This window comes from Lampris incognitus, chromosome 11 (genome assembly GCF_029633865.1).
Source record: "Lampris incognitus isolate fLamInc1 chromosome 11, fLamInc1.hap2, whole genome shotgun sequence".
NCBI lineage: Eukaryota > Metazoa > Chordata > Actinopteri > Lampriformes > Lampridae > Lampris > Lampris incognitus.
In genome coordinates, this window is record NC_079221.1 from 10,917,581 (window position 1) to 10,937,612 (window position 20,032).

General features: G+C 49.4%; 1 protein-coding gene across 1 annotated transcript in view; it reads right to left on the reverse strand.

Annotated features, from left to right (window-relative positions):
• Positions 1-3,762: 3,762 nt before the first annotated feature.
• Positions 3,763-20,032, reverse strand: part of tmtops2b (teleost multiple tissue opsin 2b) — a 46,436-nt gene continuing 30,166 nt past the window's right edge. Inside the window, exons 3-4 of the mRNA XM_056289872.1 lie at positions 13,441-13,674; positions 3,763-3,993 (exon numbers count right to left, since the gene is read on the reverse strand). Coding sequence (XP_056145847.1) covers positions 3,763-3,993; positions 13,441-13,674 — 465 coding nt within the window. The remainder of the gene's footprint in view (positions 3,994-13,440; positions 13,675-20,032) is intronic.

Below are 20,032 nucleotides of genomic sequence, written 5' to 3' on the forward strand. Positions count from 1 at the left end.
AACCTCCTCTCGTGTTCATAAAGGACTTCGCGTCATCACTCGCCGCCCTCCCCGGCGTGTCAGTCCGACTACCTCCTGAACACGTTCTCCTGCTGTGCTCCGGACAACTCGGAGCGTCGGGATATCCAGCCTCCTACCAGGAACAGTGCAGTGGATGGCGGCCCGACGTCAGATTTCCAGTGTAAAGACAGTCCCCCAAACACGGCGAGGAACCATCCGAAGACCGTTTTAAGCCATTCAAATGCATCGTTGAGTCAAATGTCCGACACGCTGTTAAGAAAGTTATGCTTGAGGAGACAGGTGTGTAACCACGTGGGTTCATTGTGACACGTTAGCGTTGGCTTCGTTAGCGAGTGAATATCAACTAAAGCAGTATTATGTAGCCTGAATGTGGTGCAGCCATTTTCTTTATTTATACGTAATCTTGCCCCAGGAACGAGCTCTAAACTGGGCCAGAGGTATCGGGGATTAACTTCCCACGTCCGACTTGGTGTGGGACGCAGCGTTACCCTCCCACTCGACGTTTGTGCCGCGAGCCACACGACAAAATCTGTGCTTGTTAGAAGAGTTGGTGAACAACGTGGCGCTATCACACTTACCTACTTCCTGTCTGTGAAGATGCATGAACCTGTAGTCTGAAGTACGATGCCTTCATACAGGATCTCCTAAAACAACTCTGGCTTCTCTTTTTTGGGGGGGGGGACCCCCCTTTCTCCCCAATTGTATCCGGCCAATTACCCCATTGTTCCGAGCCGTCCGGGTCGCTGCTCCACCCCCTTTGGCGATCCGGGGAGGGCTGCAGACTACCACATGCCTCCTCCCATACACGTGGAGTCGCCAGCCGCTTCTTTTCACCTGACCTTTCACCTTTCGCCAGGGGGACGTAGCGCGGGGGAGGATCACGCTATTCCCCCCAGTTCCCCCTCCCCCCCAAACAGGCGCCCCGACCAACCAGAGGAGGCGCTAGTGCAGCGACCAGGACACACACCCACATCCGGCTTCCCACCAGCAGAGCCGGTTGTAACACGGGGATTCGAACCGGCGACCCCCGTGTTGGTAGGCAACGGAATAGACCGCTACGCCACCCGGGCGCCCGACTCCGGCTTCCCTTTCCACTAACTCACCCACCCACCATCATTCCAACGATGGGGCATTACAGAAAGAGTGTCGTGAAGACAGACGAGGGCGCTAGATCGTCCTCAGCCAACCTCCCGCTCACCGGGCAGCGCAGTCAGAAAGGACTGTTTGAGAAAACGTAAACGACAACTGTCTTAACGTAACCCAATTAGCTGTGCACATGTGATGAACGTAACGTAACACAAATGTGATGTTGTGTATGTATATGTGATGACATGACGTACTGGATTCGGACCCCAGGGAGACTAGCGGGCGCCACGTGCGTCACTTAAGGGGGATCCTCTTGAGTAAATAAATAAATAAATAAGTTGCACCTCCGTTGTACAGGCTGGGGTGGGAGAGGACGTTTATTCATATTGACACCAAACTGACTTGGAGGTACAAAGTTCCTTCTTGAAATGATGTCTCGGCCAGTGTCAAGAGGCCGAACGGCGGCGGGCGCTTCACTCGTCCTCTTTGCAGAACAGCCGTTTTTCCTCCGAGCGCCGCCACCCAAGTCGTCACCATCTTGTCGTCAGAGTTTATTGCACATCGGTCCGACAGACTAGTGTCACATTGGCGGGCCGCGGCCGTGCTGACGCTGACGCTGGTGAGGCACACCACAACACGCGCACACCGGGCGTCCGCGCACAGTATCTACAGCTACAGAGCAGACCGACTTTAACACACAGGCACCACAGACGTGCGAAATCCAAGTTTTGACTTGTGCACGCACAAACACATGCATGCGAATTGACACACAGACACGCACACGCAGAGCTAGTCCCCGCGCTTTTGTTTTTGCAGGATATGCAGACAGGAAAAGTACCATCTTGGTTGGAAACCTGCAGGAGGATTGGTGTCGGGGGTCAGGAGTCATGACTTTGTCACTAACCGTTTTAGAGAGAAGCTAATTTGAGACGGGGGTGTGTGATGGAAACTGTCGGTGGGTTCGGTATCCGTTCTTCAGCCGGCTGCTGTCGTTTAAGCTGCAACTTTTGATATCGGGCTTATTTTTTTTATCTTCATTTTTTTTCTCCCTTTTTCTCCCCAATTGTATCCGTCCAGTTACCCCCACTCTTCCGAGCCGTCCTGGTCGCTGCTCCACGCCCTCTGCCGATCCGGGGAGGGCTGCAGACTACCACCCCAGATAGCGTCCGGATGTGGCGCTGATGGCCTTCTTCTGGCCCTGGCAAAATGGATGTGAGCCTGAACTGGCCCACATGTATAATGGCAAATGTGGCCCAAATACGCCAAATCAAATGTGGGCCACCTTTAGCAAATATGTGGCACATGCGGCATTGCTATGGCTCGGTTCTGGCCCAGATCTGGCAAACAGGAGCGGACCGCCCAAGTGCCATCCTTCCATGCGGTATGCGGGCCGGATGAAAGTGTCAGTGTGGGACGGGTCCGGGCCACAGCAATTTTGTTATCTGGGACACGCCTCCTCCCATACATGTGGAGTCGCCAGCCGCCTCTTTTCACCTGACAGTGAGGAGTTTCGCCAGGGGGATGTAGCGCGTGGGAAGGTCACGCTATTCCCCCCAGTTCCCCCTCCCCCCGAACAGGCGCCCCAACCGACCAGAGGAGGCGCTAGTGCAGCGACCAGGACACACACCCACATCCGGCTTCCCACCCGCAGACACGGCCAATTGTGTCTGTAGGGACGCCCGACCAAGCCGGAGGCAACACGGGGATTCGAACTGGCGTTCCCCATGTGGGTAGGCAACAGAATAGACCACCACGCTACCCGGACGCCCCGATATCGGGCTTATTTAACTGAATCGTACGTAAACCATCAACTTTATTTCCAAAAAAAAAAGAAAAAAGTTGTACCCGACAAAACACGCCCGCCCCTTCGAATGCTACGATCGGCCATGTTTGAACTAAAAAGACGTTTTGGTCTCATTTGAAATCCGATCAGCTTGACTGGGTCCTCTACCAAGTCACCCCCATAACCTGAATCAGGACATGGAGGAACCATCGACCACCCTTCCAGAACGTGTGTTGTCATGTGCTGCAGCCGTGTTAGTGTGAAGGCGGTCGACAGGCTGCCGGGGGCGGCTCCAGCGTCCCGCCGCCCTGGTGGGGGTAAGCGGCTTGGATAACGGATGGACGCGTGGCTGACCGACAGAGAAAGGGCACTAAAAAACAAACAGTTCCCCTTAGGTGGGGCGAAGAAGAGAACACAGCAGTTACAAGCCATACATTTATTCATAAATAGCTCAATAATATTGATCAAACAGTAACTATGCAGAAGTTCCCGTGTGCGCCTGCACGCGTAACACAACAACATGAGAAGCGTTTTGTCTTGTTTTGCTGCGTGTCGAACACCTCAAATCATCTACAAACCCAAATCTGCAAAACAACAAAATGTCAAGCGGTCACAGATTTCAAACACCGACGTTTGCAGTCACACGTGTGCACCGCCGCACACGCCACAATATCAGCGTGTGAGTTGTGAACGCGTCGTGCCTCGTTCCACACGTGTTCTTATCGTGGCACCGCCGGCTGGCGGTTTGTTGGACGCCCTTGAACATTGTCCTCCGGAGCTAAGCGACTTTTGAAAGCAGGAAGCGAGCGAGCTCAAACGTGTGCTCTTCGTTTTGGTGGCGGCCATGTTGGTCCCCCCCCCCCCCCCCCCCGTCAAGGCTGTCGGCGCTCAGAAGGAGACTTTGGGGGGTTGCTGCGCTCGGAGGCCAGGGTGCTGCACCCCTGGTTTTGAATCCCGGTGGAGAGCTGGGCGGTGCACGCCACCGTGTTAGTGTAGACCCTGTTGTTGAGCTGGATGGCGGTGGTCTTGGAGGGCATCGAGGACTGTCCGTTCTCCATCAGCCGCCGCTTGCAGTGAAACAGAATCAGGAAGCACCTGTAGAACTGAGACAGAGAGCGAGAGAGAGAGAGACAGAGAGAGACAGAGAGAGAGAGACAGAGAGAGAGACAGAGAAGAGTAAGAAGAGGAGGAAACATGAAGAAACGCGCACACAGGGTGGATTTCCTGGGATGTCCCGGGCTCGGCCCTCGCAGAGAGCGCTCACATGGGTGTGTTGATGGTTTGCTCAGGCAGAAAGCCTTTGTGCACTTAGATGTCATCAAAGTTGACAGGAAGTGCTGCTCAGGAAGCAGAAGCAGTCAGATAATGGCCCGTCCCACCGGCGCTGTACGAGGTCTCTAACACAGTTAGTCTGGTCCCCCAGGTTATGAAACATCTCGCATGGAAAAACCCAACGGCTCTGTCCTCAGCATGCACCCTCCTTCCTGTTTATAGTGGGTATTTATAGTGTAGTGAGTGCCGGCAGCCATACCAACATGTACCCTGGCTCTGCCAAGTCCCAGAAGCTAAGCAGGTGTGGGCTTGGCTAGTATTTGGATGGGAGACCTCCCGGGAAAACTTAGTTGGTGTTGGTGGGTCAGTAGGGGGCAGTCTTTCTTCTGGTCCTAATAAGAAGAACAAATATCAAATCCCAGTGCAGTGACGGGGACGCTGTGCCGTAGAAGATGCCGTCCTTCAGATGAGACGTTTAACCGAGGTCCTGACTCACTGGTCATTAAAGATCTCATGGCACTTACCACAAAGAGTAGGGGGGTCCCCCAGTGTCCTGGCAACATTCCCAACCTGGCTCTCTCCATCTGGCCACCTAGCCCCCCCCCCCATGTAAATGGCTCAATGGTTCCTCCCTCTCCACCTCAAGCTGATGTGTGGTGAGCGTTCTGGCACAAAATGGCTGCTGTGCACCACCCAGGTGGTGCTGCACATTGGTGGTGGTTGGAGTGTTTCCCCCTTCACCGTGAAGCACCTTTGGGTGTCTAGAAAAGCGCTATTTAAATGTAATGATTATAATTATTATTTGGGGGAGACGGACGGAATCAGGAAATGGATAATGTCTTGTTTCAGACATAAACACGGAAGTCTGAGGAATTTGTATATTTGGGGGAGATTGTGATGGAATTAGTGAACATATATTATTAATTCAAGTTCATTTTAGATTAGACCACCCGTCACGCTCCCTCGCAGAAACCCTGTCGCTCTCCTCTGTCTTTTTATGTTTTATGTTTTATGGGGATAGAGGGGGAAAAAAGTCAAGGCGTCGAGCATCACAGAAGACCATCCACCCATCCATCCATCCATCCATCCATCCATCCATCCATCCATCCATCCATCCATCCATCCATTATCCAAACCACTTATCCTGCTCTCAGGGTCCCGGGGATGCTGGAGCCTATCCCAGCAGTCACTGGGCGGCAGGCGGGGAGACACCCTGGACAGGCCGCAAAACTAAGGAACACGGCCATTTTATTACTCTTGTTTTTATTATTGCATTGATGACAAACTCTCTTACAGACCAAATGGGTAATTAAAAAAAATCTGAATAAAAAAAACCAAACAAGAAAGCCGAAAATGGCTTAAAAATCGGAACGTGACAAACTGTGTGGTGGTTTGAGTCTGGGCTTCGTGACGCTAATGCGGCGGCTGGTGCGCATCAATGATTTACATTGAACCTTATGACATCATACCGAGAGCTTCTGCAGGCCAGAAGCCTACTCCAGAGATAACGCACACTACTAATTAATTCATCTAATCACGTGCCATCTCGACGAGCACATGTGATTTCGGAGGCTCTCTCACGGTGGGTGTCAGCCTGTCGGAGGAGAAGGGCGGGCTGCTATTTGCTTTTTAGGGGATGGGATGGAGAGAAACTCTGGGGGAGCCGGTTCCCTCTTTACATGACTAACATCCTGTATAAAACACAGAATAATTGGCGAGGAGCTATGCGGAGACCGCTGCGGCATGCAAAGTGGGTGTGTTTTATACATTATTCATGTCAAGGTTGTGTTTTTGTTTTGGGTTTTTTTTTGTGCCTTCATTTATCCAAGACAGGGTTTTGCTGAGCATATACTATCTTCTCTCCCCAGCTCCTTTCCACTTCATTCATTATCCAGACCCACACAGAGGACCGGCTGATGTTGACAGAATTGAACGGTTGCGAGGTTTTTAACCGAACATCTCAATATCATCGATAATATGATGACATTTTGGGGAACACTATTGGTGAGGAGGTGTTGATAAATGGTCATGAGTAATGAGGATACGAAGACGAGTTGTGCTGAAAGGATTAGCGGATTAGCTGATAAGTCGACTGACAGAAATTTTATCGGTAACAAATTTTGGTAGTCGATTAAGCGTTCCAGTCATTCATCTTCAGCCGCTTCTCCGGGGTCGGGTCGCGGTGGCAGCAAGCTAAGCAGGGTACTCCAGACATCCCTCTCCCCAGCAACGCCCTCCAGCTCCTCCCGGGGATCCCAAGGCATTCCCTGCTAGATTGGACATGGAGTCCCTCCAGCGAGTTCTAGGTCTACCCCGGGGTCTCGTCCCACTTGGCCGTGCCCGGTAAACCTCCAAAGGAAGGCGCCCAGGAGGCATCCTAATCAGATGGCTGAACCACCTCAACTGGCTCCTGTCGACGCGAAGGAGCAGCGGCTCTACTCCGAGCTCCCTCCGGAGGTCCGAGCTCCTCACCCTATCTCTAAGGCTGAGCCCAGACACCCTACAGAGGACACTCATTTCAGCTGCTTGTATCCATGATGTCATCCTTTCGGTCACTACCCAAAGCTCATGACCATAGGTGAGGGTTGGAACGAAGATTGACTGGTAAATTGAGAGCTTGGCCTTCCGGCTCAGCTCCCTCTTCACCACAATAGTCCGGTACAACATCCGCATTACTGCTGATGCTGCACCAATCCGCCTGTCAGTCTCCCGCTCCATCCTACCCTCACTCGTGAACAAGACCCCGAGATACTTGAACTCCTTCGCTTGAGGCAACAACCCATCCCCAACCCAGATATAGTATTTCCCGTTTCAGTCCCATTTCAGTCATTCGTCAAGTAAAAATATCAGACATTTGTAGGTTTCGGTTTCATAAATGCTAAGATTAGCTTGCCTTCCTCAGATTGATATCATTATGAAATGAATACTTGAGGTTTTTTTGGCTGCTGGTCAGACCAAGTAAACGGTTTTAAGACGCCACTTTGGAAACTTGAGATGGGCATTCATCAGTATTTTTGACTTTACAGACTAAATAATTAGTTGATTAATCATACAAATAATCAACAGATTATTCGATGATGAAAATAACTGTTAGTTGCAGTCCTAATGACAAGCAGGTAGACCTTCATTTCACTAAAACAGTGGAATAAGTTCAGAAAACGGTCTCACTTTACTGTAATGCAGCCTATAAGACCAGAGAATGACAACATTTAAGTTATATCGCCATATTAACAGAACCACAATGATATTGATGATATATCTAAATATTGCCCAGCTCTGTTCACATCCTGAAACTGCCCACTACAATTATCTTCTTTTTTTTGGAGGGAGGGGGGACTTTTCCCCCTTCTTCTCCCCAATTGTACTTGGCCAATTACCCCACTCTTCCGAGCCGTCCCGGTTGCTGCTCCACCCCCTGCGCCGATCCGTGGACGGGTTGCAGACGACCACATGCCTCCTCCAATACATGTGGAGTCGCCAGCCGCTTCTTTTCCCCTGACAGTGAGGAGTTTCACCAGGGGGACGTAGCGCGTGGGAGGATCATGCTATCCCCCCCCCCAGTTACCCCTCCCCCTGAATAGGTGCCCCGACCGACCAGAGGAGGCGCTAGTGCAGCGACCAGGACACATATACCCGCATCCGGCTTCCCACCCGCAGACACGGCCAATTGTCTGTAGGGACGCCCGACCAAGCTGGAGATAACACGGGGATTCAAACAGGCGATCCCCGTGTTGGTGGGCAACGGAATAGACCGCTACGCTACCCGGACACCTACCATTGCCTTCTGCTGGCCGCAACCAGGCAGATTCACGAGAGATATAATATTATAAGGGGTTTTATTGCCTTCGTCACTGAGTGATGAAGAAGAGTGTGATATAACTTCACTTCCTCTGTCCACATTTTCAAGGCAGGGGATTTGGTGACTCTTACTGGTGACCTCAACCTTTGAATTTACACATACGAAAACCTGAATCAAAATGCCAGAAATTGTGTGTGTGTGTGGGGGGGGTCCTAAATATCCCCCCCCCCAAAAAAAGAAGATTAGCTGAGGTGGAAATATTGGAATATTGATGAAGAGAAAGCGTGATAAAGGTTGCTGGAAGTAGATTTTTTGGAATAAATGCTGATGTGAAGCATCACATAAAGCCACCGCCACCGCCATCACGTGCTCTCAGCATCGCCGCAGGGCTGCATGTCGTAGCGATGTACGACTGGTAAAGGGTTGTTAGGACAGCAAGTCGTTCTGTGTGCCATCTCGCCATTGCGCTTGGCTGATGCTCTTTTGATGACGTCATAATGTTGCACCTTCACAATACACACAACAGTGGTTGATGGAAACACACCTTGGTTCGCATTTTCTTTTTGGAAATCCACTTCAAATCACTGCAGCGTGTAGATGGAAACATAACGTGTGCATTTGTGTCGCTGTTGCAGGCATCCTCCTGATGATGGCGCTGTGCGAGCAGGTGCACGTGTATGAGTACATCCCCTCTGTGAGGCAGACGGACCTGTGCCACTACCACGAGCGGTACTACGATGCCGCCTGCACGCTGGGCGCCTACCACCCGCTCCTGTACGAGAAGAGCCTGGTGCAGCGAATCAACACTGGGCCCGAGAGCGACCTCAAGAGGAAGGGGAGGGTCACTCTCCCTGGTTTCAGCACCGTCAACTGTGACATCTGAGAGACAGATTTGTACCCTGCTGAGCCCGAACACACACACACACACACACACACACACACACACACACACACACGCACACACACACCAACCCTCTCGGTTGACTGAGGGAGCGGTGCAATAAGCCGCAGGGGGACACGGAGGCGGAAACAAACAGGTTTCAAGTCGGACCTTTTCAGAACACGAGCCGCTGTCCCTCGAAGGCAGAATCAATATGGAGCGATCCGGTAGGCCTCGTCTAAATTTGGGCCTTTTTAAACTAGAGTAGAGCCCGGCCGGGAGGGGTCTGACAGGTCCGTCCGTCCTGACGAGCCCTTAGGGGACTTTCCTTCTGCGTACGCTGAGCCACGTTAGCGGGGAGCTGACGAGTAGCAATAGTTCAATGTGTTTAGATAGAGAGCAGAGTCTTTGACGAGTGTGTTGAAATGTCGTAAACCGTGTTTATCCAGGTCGTTGGGTGGTTGGGTGGTCTTCTACAGACCGTTGGGTGGTCTTCTACAGACCGTTGGGTGGTCTTCTACCTGGACGAAGTTCCACTGTTTATAATGATGGATTTTAGCTTTTTTTTTTTTTAATAGGTTTAACGCTTCAAAAAAGAGACCAATTTATCAAGGTATTTTATCGTATCGCATGTGCACATTTCTTTCTCCACTGGCAAATGTTGTTTGCTTCATTATTATTATAATAAGACTTGTCGTAAGGAATTTCCACTAAAGGGACAGAAATTTTTAAAACAAGAAACTTGATTTAAGGTGATTTTATTTTATTTTTTTAGATTAAATGTCTTGAAACAAGTCCTATTATTGTGAAACGAGTGCGCTTCGTTGAAACAAACACGACTGTTTAATTACCCCAGTAGAGTAACAGAAATGTCCTGGAGATATCCTGAAATAAGCGTCATGTGACTTAAAAGGGGGTAAAATACCTTGATAAGCTGCTCTTCGTTGTAGTGAACGGTTGTGACCATCTGACAAAGCTGGCAGTAGTCTGCACTGAATGTCACACACACACACACACACACACACACACACACACACACCTGTGGAAATACACAATGTATATGCGTTCACTCAAGTCATACTTTTGCCGTTTCCGCCAGGACAGGAAGTGGCCTTTTGAGCAGACTCCCGGTTCGGGTGTTGCCCGTCTTCATGGACGTACCTTTCATGGATGGGCAGCAGGAGCTGACGGACACTTCTCGGGTAGCCTGTGGTCGGGCGCCGGTTTTACATTTCGGACCACTGCTGATGCCGAAGCTCCGTATCGAGGTTGTCACTCCTCCGAAGCACTTTTAAGGGTGACTTCTGATGGGATGCCAAGAAGCCTCTTTTGTTGTTTTTTTAGATGCAAATCCGGGGGGGGGGGGGGGCTGGACTGGCCGTCTTCCCCGTCGTGAATATTTCCTTTTGCTGAGGGCTAGACGATTACATTAAAGCGGGGTTAAAATTGATCTGAAATCTGCACAGGTGCTCAGAGCAGCGGTACCCCAGTGCCTAGTGGTCGATCAAACCAGGGTTCCCCTCGGCTTGCCTTTTGGACTGTTCGCGGTCACGCGGCGCGGGTACACCGCTGCGTTTGCTGTTGTGGAGGCTGCGGTGTCATGGAGTTGGATTGCCGAGTGAGCCGATGAGCAGAGTGAATTTGTGAAGCGATGCCGGTCGCCCACAGAATAGACCCTCCGCTCCCGTCCCCACGCCGTGTGCATTCACCGGTCCCCCCTCCGAAGGTTGGCTCACTTGAATGTAATTTCACCGCCCCCCTGTGTTCTGGTCTCGAACAGCCGCCGAGTTCACCGCCGAGGCATGCCCCGTGCACGCAAGCGCTCGATCCCGGATTATCTCTCCGGGCACGTGTAACGGCGGCCCGTGCAGCACGGCATGCAGCTTGCAAACCCATCGTTTCTTACAGCCGCCGGGGTCCTATACCCTAAACCAGGGGTGTCAAACTCCAGGCCTCGAGGGCCGCAGCGTCTGCAGGTATTCGTTGCAACCGTGCACTACACCACCTGATTTAACTAATTAGCTCGCCTCCTGGATCAAGGAGGGGAAGGAACTGGTTTAATCAGGTGGTGTGGCGCACGGTTGCAACGAATACCTGCAGACACTGCGGCCCTCGAGGCCTGGAGTTTGACACCCCCGCCCTAAACCCTCCAGTACCGGCTTGTGGTGAAGACCTCCCGCGGCTCACAGGCCGGGGCCATTTTATGGCGGGAGGGGAATCTTAACGCCCACGGCGTCGGTCTGCTGTTTTAATAGTTTTTTGATAGTTTTCACGCCGACTCCCCTGCCCGCGGGTTGAAGTACAGCAGGGGGATGCGCTGCGTTCTCCACGAGTCTTGCTACTGGTGACGTGCGTGAGTTCAGCGGCACCACGAGTTCACAGTTTCGCCTCTTCACCTTCGGCGGTTCGCCGTGTATTTGCTCAGTTTATGTGGTAATTTTACTCCCGAGTCCTTCCTAACACGGTTGATATGTGTTCAGGTGACACACGGGTCAGCCGCGGCGTGCACTGCCGCCTCGCAGTCGGGGAAATACTGTCGATAAAGGAGATTTCTATTTCACGGTGTATAGTATTTCTAGGATATTACTGTGCCCATTGTGTGTGGTTGGATATATGATGTTTTAAAAAAAGTGTTGGATAGCTTTTGATATTATAATACTGAGGTGCACGGTGACGAAGACTGCCCTGCCTAAGCAGTAGATGAAGAAGCGGGTTAACAGGCAGAGCTGCAATATTGGATGATGTTTTGGTTTTAAGTCGCCTTCTCTGACCGGGGTGGATACCTGTAAAAGCCACCGGCAGGTGCCTGCATGGGGCAGAGCGAGAGAGCTCTCTGTGTAATATACTGTACTGAAGCTCTCGCTTTAAAGGAGTAGTTCACATTTTTTTAAGTCTCTATTTTATACTGACTGCTCATGTGGTACATATAGGTGGGTTTCATTTTCACAGCCATCCATCCTTTTCTTCACACTGGCTTTTTAGACCCGGTAATCTTTTGAAATTGGCATTCAAATTCACTACGATAGCCTCCTATAGCATCGTGCTAGCTTTCGCTGAACCGTGGAGTTTTTTTGGGTTTTTTTTTTTTACCCTGAATGAGGATCGTGGATTTGTCCTCCTTGATTACATTGTTGTGTAGATGGTGAGCTAGAGATGTGTGTCCAGCATGAAGAAATGGATGGATCCATCCATCCATTATCCGAACCGCTTATCCTGCTCTCGGGGGTCGCGGGGATGCTGGGGCCTATCCCAGCAGCCATTGGGCGGCAGGGGAGGAGACACCCTGGACAGGCCGCCAGGCCCGTCACAGGGCCGACACACACTGGGGTTATGTGAAAAGTAAACCCACCAGTGTACCACATGAGCAGTGAATATATAATAGGGATAGAGGTCAGAAATTACGTACTGTTCCTTTAAACTCGAAGAAGGGAGCGGGGAGGGAGTTTTAGGGGATAACGTGTTCATTTGGACCATGCAGGTTTCTGTCTTGGTGTTGTTTTTCTTTCTTTCTTGAGATAAATTTATATATATATTTTTTGTTTGTTTGCTTGTGATTGTAACACACTGAAGGTGCAAATACTCTGAAGACATTGCTCAGACGTTTCTGATAACTTTTACTATTTCCCGGTGCACAGAGCATGCAAAACTGGATCAGGGCTATGAAGTCTTAAACTGTCCATGTCTGTGCTGTGCGGTACTGTAAGTATACAGGGGGGGGGGGGTTGGAGGGGTTGGTGGGGGGTATTCAGAGAAACTGGACACTGCTAAAAGAGATTTGTGTTTTTTCCCGGCTGGTGCTGTGCAGACTCCAGTGACAACGTCCAGCTACGAGGCAGTTCCCCGGGAGCACTTAATGAAGTACGACGCCTTCTGGAAGCTGCAGTGGAATCTTAATGTTGTGCCAAATTTGATTTCTTTAATTACGTGCGCTCGCCGGTTGATCAGGTTTGAAATGCCTTTTTAGAAACGGTAATTTAATAGTCAGTGTTCATTGGGAGGGGGGGTTGTACAGGAAGCTGACACGAGCTTCGTCTGTTGGGTCGGTCGTCCACGGCTGAGATGGGAGCAACATCACTGGAGGTTGCTGGTCTTCTTCGCTGCTCTTCTCTCAGCCTCGTTCTCTCGACCCTTTTCGTCCTCTTCAACTTTGGAGGCCTAAAAAAAAAAAGGAAGAAAGAAAGGCACTTCCCCTGCTCCTCGCTCACGGCCTCCGAATCCGCGTTCAGCTTTTGATTTGAACTTCCTGCATCGCCGTCGAACGCTTTGATGCTCCTTCCTCTAGAAGCGAGGAAGAGGAGGGTCTCGATTGGCCACAATAAGAGCGAGGATCTTGTTCCCCTCCCAACAGCCTTAGGGGGGGTTTCCTTTCTTTTTTTGAGGGGGTTCTCTTGTTGTTGTTGTCGCTAAACTGCCCTTTTTATTACACTTGAATGAATATTTAAATACGTAGGTCATTTGTACAAATTCAGCTGTTGTTAATTTTTTTCTACCATGTAAATAAAAATGTTGTACAAGGAACACACAGGGCTTGTTCTTGAAAGACTGACTCAGACTCCATAGTGACACACGCACGCACACGCGCGCACACGCCTCGCTCACCTGTTTGTTCATGAATATGTAAATGAGAGGGTTGATGACGGTGCTGCTCTTGGCCAGTAGGGAAGGCACCACACTCGCCACGGGGCTGATGATGTCCGGCGGGCCGAACGTTGCCATCATGGCCACCACGCCGTAGGGCATCCAGCACAGCAGGTAGCAGACCACCGTCGTCAGAACCATGAAGAGTATGTGGTACTCTCTCCGCCGGGCCGCTGTCTTGCGGATCTTCCCCACCTGTGGAGGAGGAAGGTGAGGCCAGAGTCAGCACAGAGCTATGATTGGAGAGCTGTGGTTTGTGGTCTGTGGCATAACTAAACCATAAAAGCTGGCGAAACACACATGGCTCAGATCCAGAATGTTCCTCTCTGAGCAGAGAACTGGTGAAGGAATATGTTTGCAGATGTGAGGCACCTCGTGAACATGCCTTCTAGGTCACTCACAAACCAACATCTGGTCTCGAGTCTGGTTGTACCGTCTGTGTCGGTGTGGGGTGGGCGGCTCCGTTGAACATGTTTATGTGAGTGCACCTAAAAATGTGTGCTGTTGTAAGATGTTAAGAGATCTCACTTTTTTTTTGAAAAAAAATGTTGTATTAAATTCCTCACTGGTAAGAAAATTGCCAAAATGTGATTTTTCTCCCCTCCCCAGTTGTACTTGGCCAATTACCCTATTTCCCGAGCCGTCCCGGTCGCTGCTCCACCCCCTCTGTTGATTCCGGAGAGGGCTGCAGACTACCACATGCCTCCTCCGATACATGTGGAGTCGCCAGCCGCTTCTTTTCACCTGACTGTGAGGAGTTTCGCCAGGGGGACGTAGCGCGTGGGAGAATCACGCTACCCCCCCCCAAAAAAAAACAGGCTCCCCGACCCACCAAAGGAGGCGCTAGTGCAGCGACCAGGACACATACCCACATCCGGCTTCCCACCCGCAGACACGGCCAACGGTGTCTGCGGGGACGCCCGACCAAGCCGGAGGTAACGCGGGGATTCGAACCGGCGATCCCGGTGTTGGTAAGCAACGGAATAGACCCGGACGCCCCCTTGATAAACGTTTTGAAGCGTTTCTGATGGGTCGGCCTCCTTTTCTGGGTGGTCAGTTAAGAAGGTGATTCAGAGGAGCTAACGTTAGCTCTGTTACACCAGCGCTGACGCATCTATCTGACTCCAGTGTCCGTGTGAAGCGGCGGTCAGGATGTGGAGTAAAGAATGTGCAACACGAGCCGCTCAGCTGAAAATCTGCAGCCAGTCAATACGACACCTACTTCCAATTACACACTCAAGACGATGATCCTGCATCGTTCTGTTCACCACACTCACACAACCGCTGTGTAGGTTTGTATTGTGTGTGCGTGCGTGTGAGAGAGAGAGGGAGAAAGAGAGAGAGAGAGATCGCACCAACAACAAGTAAAATTCCTAGTGCATTCCTAGTGCATTCCTAGTGCATGGGCCCTGTGATGGCCTTGCAGCCTGTCCAGGCGGCCTGTCCAGGGTGTCTCCCCGCCTGCCGCCCAGTGACTGCTGGGTTAGGCTCCAGCATCCCCGCGACCCTGAGAGCAGGATAAGCGGTTTGGATAATGGATGGATGGATGTAATGTACATGGAGATAAAAGTCGGATTCTGTGAGAGAGCAAGGAAAAGCGCTCAAAATGTACAACTTGTTTTAATGAGACAGTTTTATGCATAGAATATGGATAGAATTGTGCTTTGCCCTAACGACTACATGTCCTCATTACAACAGCTCCATTGGCCTCTGTGTGAAATACAAAGCTGTTAGATTAGAATAGATTTTGCTTTGCTAACTTGTAAATATGAGAGGCGGGAACAACACAGGCCAAGTTTAAGATTAAAAAGTCATTATGTCCATTATTACACGTCTATGCGCCGACCCGTACATGATTTATTACAAGAAGTTGTTTGGAGCCATGTTTTTGCTCTAAAGAAAGTTTTTTTTGGGATCAAAACACATCAGCTCATAGCCATGTGGATGACTTCCCTCCTCAGTCTGTATAGAGTCTTACTCTGCGTGGTTACTTCCGGTTTCTACTTTTTCGAGCTGGTAGCAATCCCTCCATTTTTCAGGTTTAGTTTCCTCTTTTCCAATGCACATCTGCAGCACTGTATACTCAAACGCTGTTTTTGCTCCCAAGATGCATTGTGATTTATGCCAATTCAACTGTAAGACAGTTTTTCTGTCAGGCATACCCGAGAAATACAATTACTATTTCCCAGTGTGATGACAGAGAGAGAGAGAGAGAGAGAGAGAGAGAGAGAGAGAGAGAGAGAGAGAGAGAGAGAGAGAGAGAGAGAGAGAGAGAGAGAGAGAGACAGAGAGAGAGAGAGAGAGAGAGAGAGAGAGAGAGAGAGAGAGAGACAGAGAGAGAGAGAGAGAGAGAGAGAGAGAGAGAGAGAGAGAGACAGAGAGAGAGAGAGAGAGAGAGAGAGAGAGAGAGAGACAGAGAGAGACAGAGACAGAGACAGAGAGAGACAGACAGAGAGAGACAGAGACAGAGAGAGACAGAGAGAGAGAGAGAGAGAGAGAGAGAGAGAGACAGACAGACAGACAGAGAGAGACAGAGAGAGACAGAGAGAGAGAGAGAGAGAGAGGCAGAGAGGCAGAGAGAGACAGAGAGAGAGAGAGAGAGAGAGAGAGAGAGAGAGAGAGAGAGAGAGAGAGAGAGAGAGAGAGAGAGAGAGACGGTTCAAAAGAAGAAGGAAACTGCAATATCCGGGGTTCCTCAGGGGACAAACCTAATTCTGCTCCCTGGAATCTCATTCTGTCTGAGTTTGCCTTCACTTCCCTCTCTTCTGATCTCTCTTCCATTACCGCACCTCGTCCAGCTGCATCTCTTTGTCCAATACCCGCCCAGTTCCCTCAATGCGCCGCTTCATTTTTTCTTCCTCTCCTCCCGCCAGCGCACATCTACCTTCTCTCTCGCGCTGGGGTTTCGTCCCCCGTGGCAGAGGTTCATAGGAAGCCCGAGGGCGTCTTCCCTCATCTGCAGAGTGAGTTTCGGTCCATCCGTTCCTCAAGTCAAGTGGATTTTATTTGTATAGCCCAACATCGCAAATTACAAATTTACCAGAAGTTCCCTGGTGTCAGAAGTGATATGGGGGCTAGATTTTCCTTTTCCCCTTCTTCCTTTTCTTACATAACCTGCACTGGTTTTCGCTGAGAAATGATTGGAGGCGTGGTTAAGCAGTGTTGTGAGATGACGTCACTGTGCGGCGCCTGCGCATTCCCCGGGACTTAGTGAATGGCGGCGGTTCGCGTAATACGCCTCCGGATACGCCACATTGAAAACGTTGTGCAGGGCACTACAGGGCCACGTCGTTCTAGCTCAAGGCTCAAGGAAACCACCTGTCTTTTATTCCTGAGGATCCATCAACCTACACTGAACTGAAATACCGAGACGGAATCCGCTGCCGAGGCCTTGTCGGGCGGACCTGCTAACTGCTAGCCTGCTAGCCCGGTAAGCTAGCCCGCCTCCCGGCTACTTCTCTGGTCTTGGAAATCAGTCCTTCTTCTCCTCCCTGTTTCTTCCCCCGGTTTTCATCTTTTCTACACACTCCAGGTTAGGACCAGCATGGCGTGCTTAACACTTAACCCCGTAGACCCGACTAGTCTGTAACACGGGAGGACTCCTGCCGTCCCGATCCATCTGCCCTCTCGCCCTTGTGCTTATTAAAAATGCCAAGTTAATTTACGGGGGTTAACCGACGTGCTGTACAGGCGGGTACAAGCTGGGAATAGAAACACACCAGTCAGCCAAGATGGACACAACACAATGACCGAAACGGGATCGACTCAATAAAACACGCTGAATTTCTACGACTCGGCCGCTCCGGCAGATCGCTGCAGAGTTTAGGCTAAGCAGCTCCTCGTCACCGTTTGTCTGTTCTCTATAGTGCTACCTGTTGCATGTTTTTTGGCATGGTTGCGTTTTACCGTATTTGACGGTTCCTGCTGGCCGACACACCTAAAAGTTAGGTTTCTAATCTCACTGTGGCTTTCCTCGTCCTGGTTGATAAAGATTAAAGAGGCACCAGTTAACGTTTCACCAGCAACGTCTTTTACATCACTGTTGCAAAGACAGTCGAGGCACTTTCTGGTAACGGCTCAAAAGACTATTATGGAAGAAGAGGAGCTATGTTCATAGACTAGATCAGGGGTCTCCAACCTTTTTGGGACTGAGGGCTACCCGAAGGGTGGGAAATTATATAGAGGGCTACTCACTCGAAATGATTTTCTTGAATAAAATATATGTCTTAATTTTCCTTTAAATGTATGACTATTTAAGATTATTTGTGTTTTTATTAACACTAATCAGTGAATAGACAGACATTTAAACATGAAAATGTAATTATTAATAATAATCTCAACAATCTCACTCAACATATCAATAATGTCAGCATTACCAACTTTTTTGCTCAATAATTTCAAAGTTCACATTAAATCTAAGCTCAATAAAAAATCCAATATGCTTTTCTGCATTTGAAATAATTTTGATTTTCTGGTAATCTCCTATAGGGACAACAATACATTTGCCCTTTTTAGTATTACACACACAACATATATACAAGTTAAAGCTGTTTAAATTACAATATCCTTGAACAATTGCACCTCAATAGCTGTCACACAACAGAAAATACGAGGAATCAGTTTTTCTGGTAATCTCATAGGCACAACAATAAATTTGCCCTTTTAACATGTAACATATATACAAGTTAAAGCTGTTCAAATTCCAATTCCAATATCCTTGGACAATTGCTTCTCATTTGCAGTCACATAACGCATAAGAAAAATATTATAAAGAATCAGTTTTAAATTCAGTTAAACATTTTAAAAATCTGTTTTATGCATGCTGTTTTACGCAAATTGTTCCAATATTAGTGGGAAGCCTGACATTGCATTGAGTCCACCAGTGCACTGTAGTAAGGGGTATAACTTGACACAGCAGCTCTGATTGAATCTTCAAGGAGTATATCAGTTAAGCAATTTCTGTTTGTTCTTAATAAAATTCAGATTCACAAAGATAGGTGGAACCAAAAAGACAGGCAACTTTTAAGGCTGCTGTGTGCACACCTTTGTATTTTTCTGAGTCCACAAGACACCAAAAGTGTGGGGACCCCTGGTGGGCTTTGAGATGAATGTCGTTTTGCAACGTGAGAATTTCCATTTCTACTTCACCAGCATTCAAGTTAAATGCTTCACCTAGTTGCTCAGAAATGCATGTCATGTCAGCCCGCATGAAAGGATTTTAAATAAATGACACACATGGCTCCAGCTTATCAAAGTCATGAAATCTTTCTTCAAACTCTTGCCCAAGCCTAGATATAAGTTGAGAGTACTTTTTTGCAGCCCTCTCCAAGGCCCCAGATGAAGGAGCATTGTCATTGAGTACTGATTGCACAGAGAGAAAGTGCAGGAATTTCTTACTTTGCAAATGCACAGAGAAAATTTTCAACTTGGCTCTGAAGACGTTCACAGTGTCAGAGACGTTCTCACCTTTGCCTTGTAATTCCCAGTTCAGATGATTCAGTTTCCCTGTGATGTCTGTTAGAAAGGCAAGGTCAAGCATCCACTCAGTGTCCTCAAGCAAAGTAGTGTCCTCCCCTGTGGACTCCATGAACTCTCTTATTTCACACAGAAGTGACAAAAAACGCTGTAAAACTCTACCCCTGCTTGAGCCATCGAATCTCCGTGTGCAGCTAGAGGTCACCGTATTCAGCTGGCAGTTCCTCCAAAAGCATTTTGAAAGCCCTGTGTTGTGTGGCTTTGGAGTGGATGCTGTTCACAATCTTCACAACCGGAGTCATGGCGTGGTCAAAACCCATCACTTTGGCACATATTACCTGCTGATGGATGATGCAGTGGTAATTCAAAAAACGTGGAAAATCAGGATCACGTCTGCAGCGCGCAATGAAACCCAAATGACGGCCGGTCATCGCGGGGGCCCCGTCTGTCGTCACCGACACCAACTTTTCCAACGGGACATTTTTTTCGGTGAAATACCGCTTCATGGCTTCGTAGATGTCAGCAGCCTTTGTTGTTGTCTTCAGGGGCAGTAATGTCAGTAGTTCTTCTTTTACGGTGAAATCACTGAACACCATTCTAACGAACACCATCAGCTGCGCCGTGCTGCTATTGTCCACAGACTCCTCACACTGGATACCGAACCCCTTGGATGTACTCAGGTCACGGTTAAGCTGTTCAGTTAAGTTCGTGGACATTGCAGACACTCTTCTGGCAATATCCAAAGGAGTTGAATCAAGTGCAACTGGACTTGGTATATATCCGTGAAGACGTTTCGCCTCTCATCCAAGAGGCTTCCTCAGTTTGTGCCTTTCTGACTAGACGAAGCTAGTCTGACTGGCTGGTGATGAGACTTAGAATTTATCCTCTTGGAGTCGTTGTCTCTTCTGGCAATAGTGTTTGCAATCAGCTGGACATCCGAGAGAGCAGTGATGATATCTTTGCCGTTTTTCTGATCTTTGAACAAGGTGTTTGCTACTACGGACATTACCCCTTTCACAACCTCGCCATCCAAAAATTGCTTTTTGTTTTTAGCTAGGTAATGTGCAGCCCTAAATGA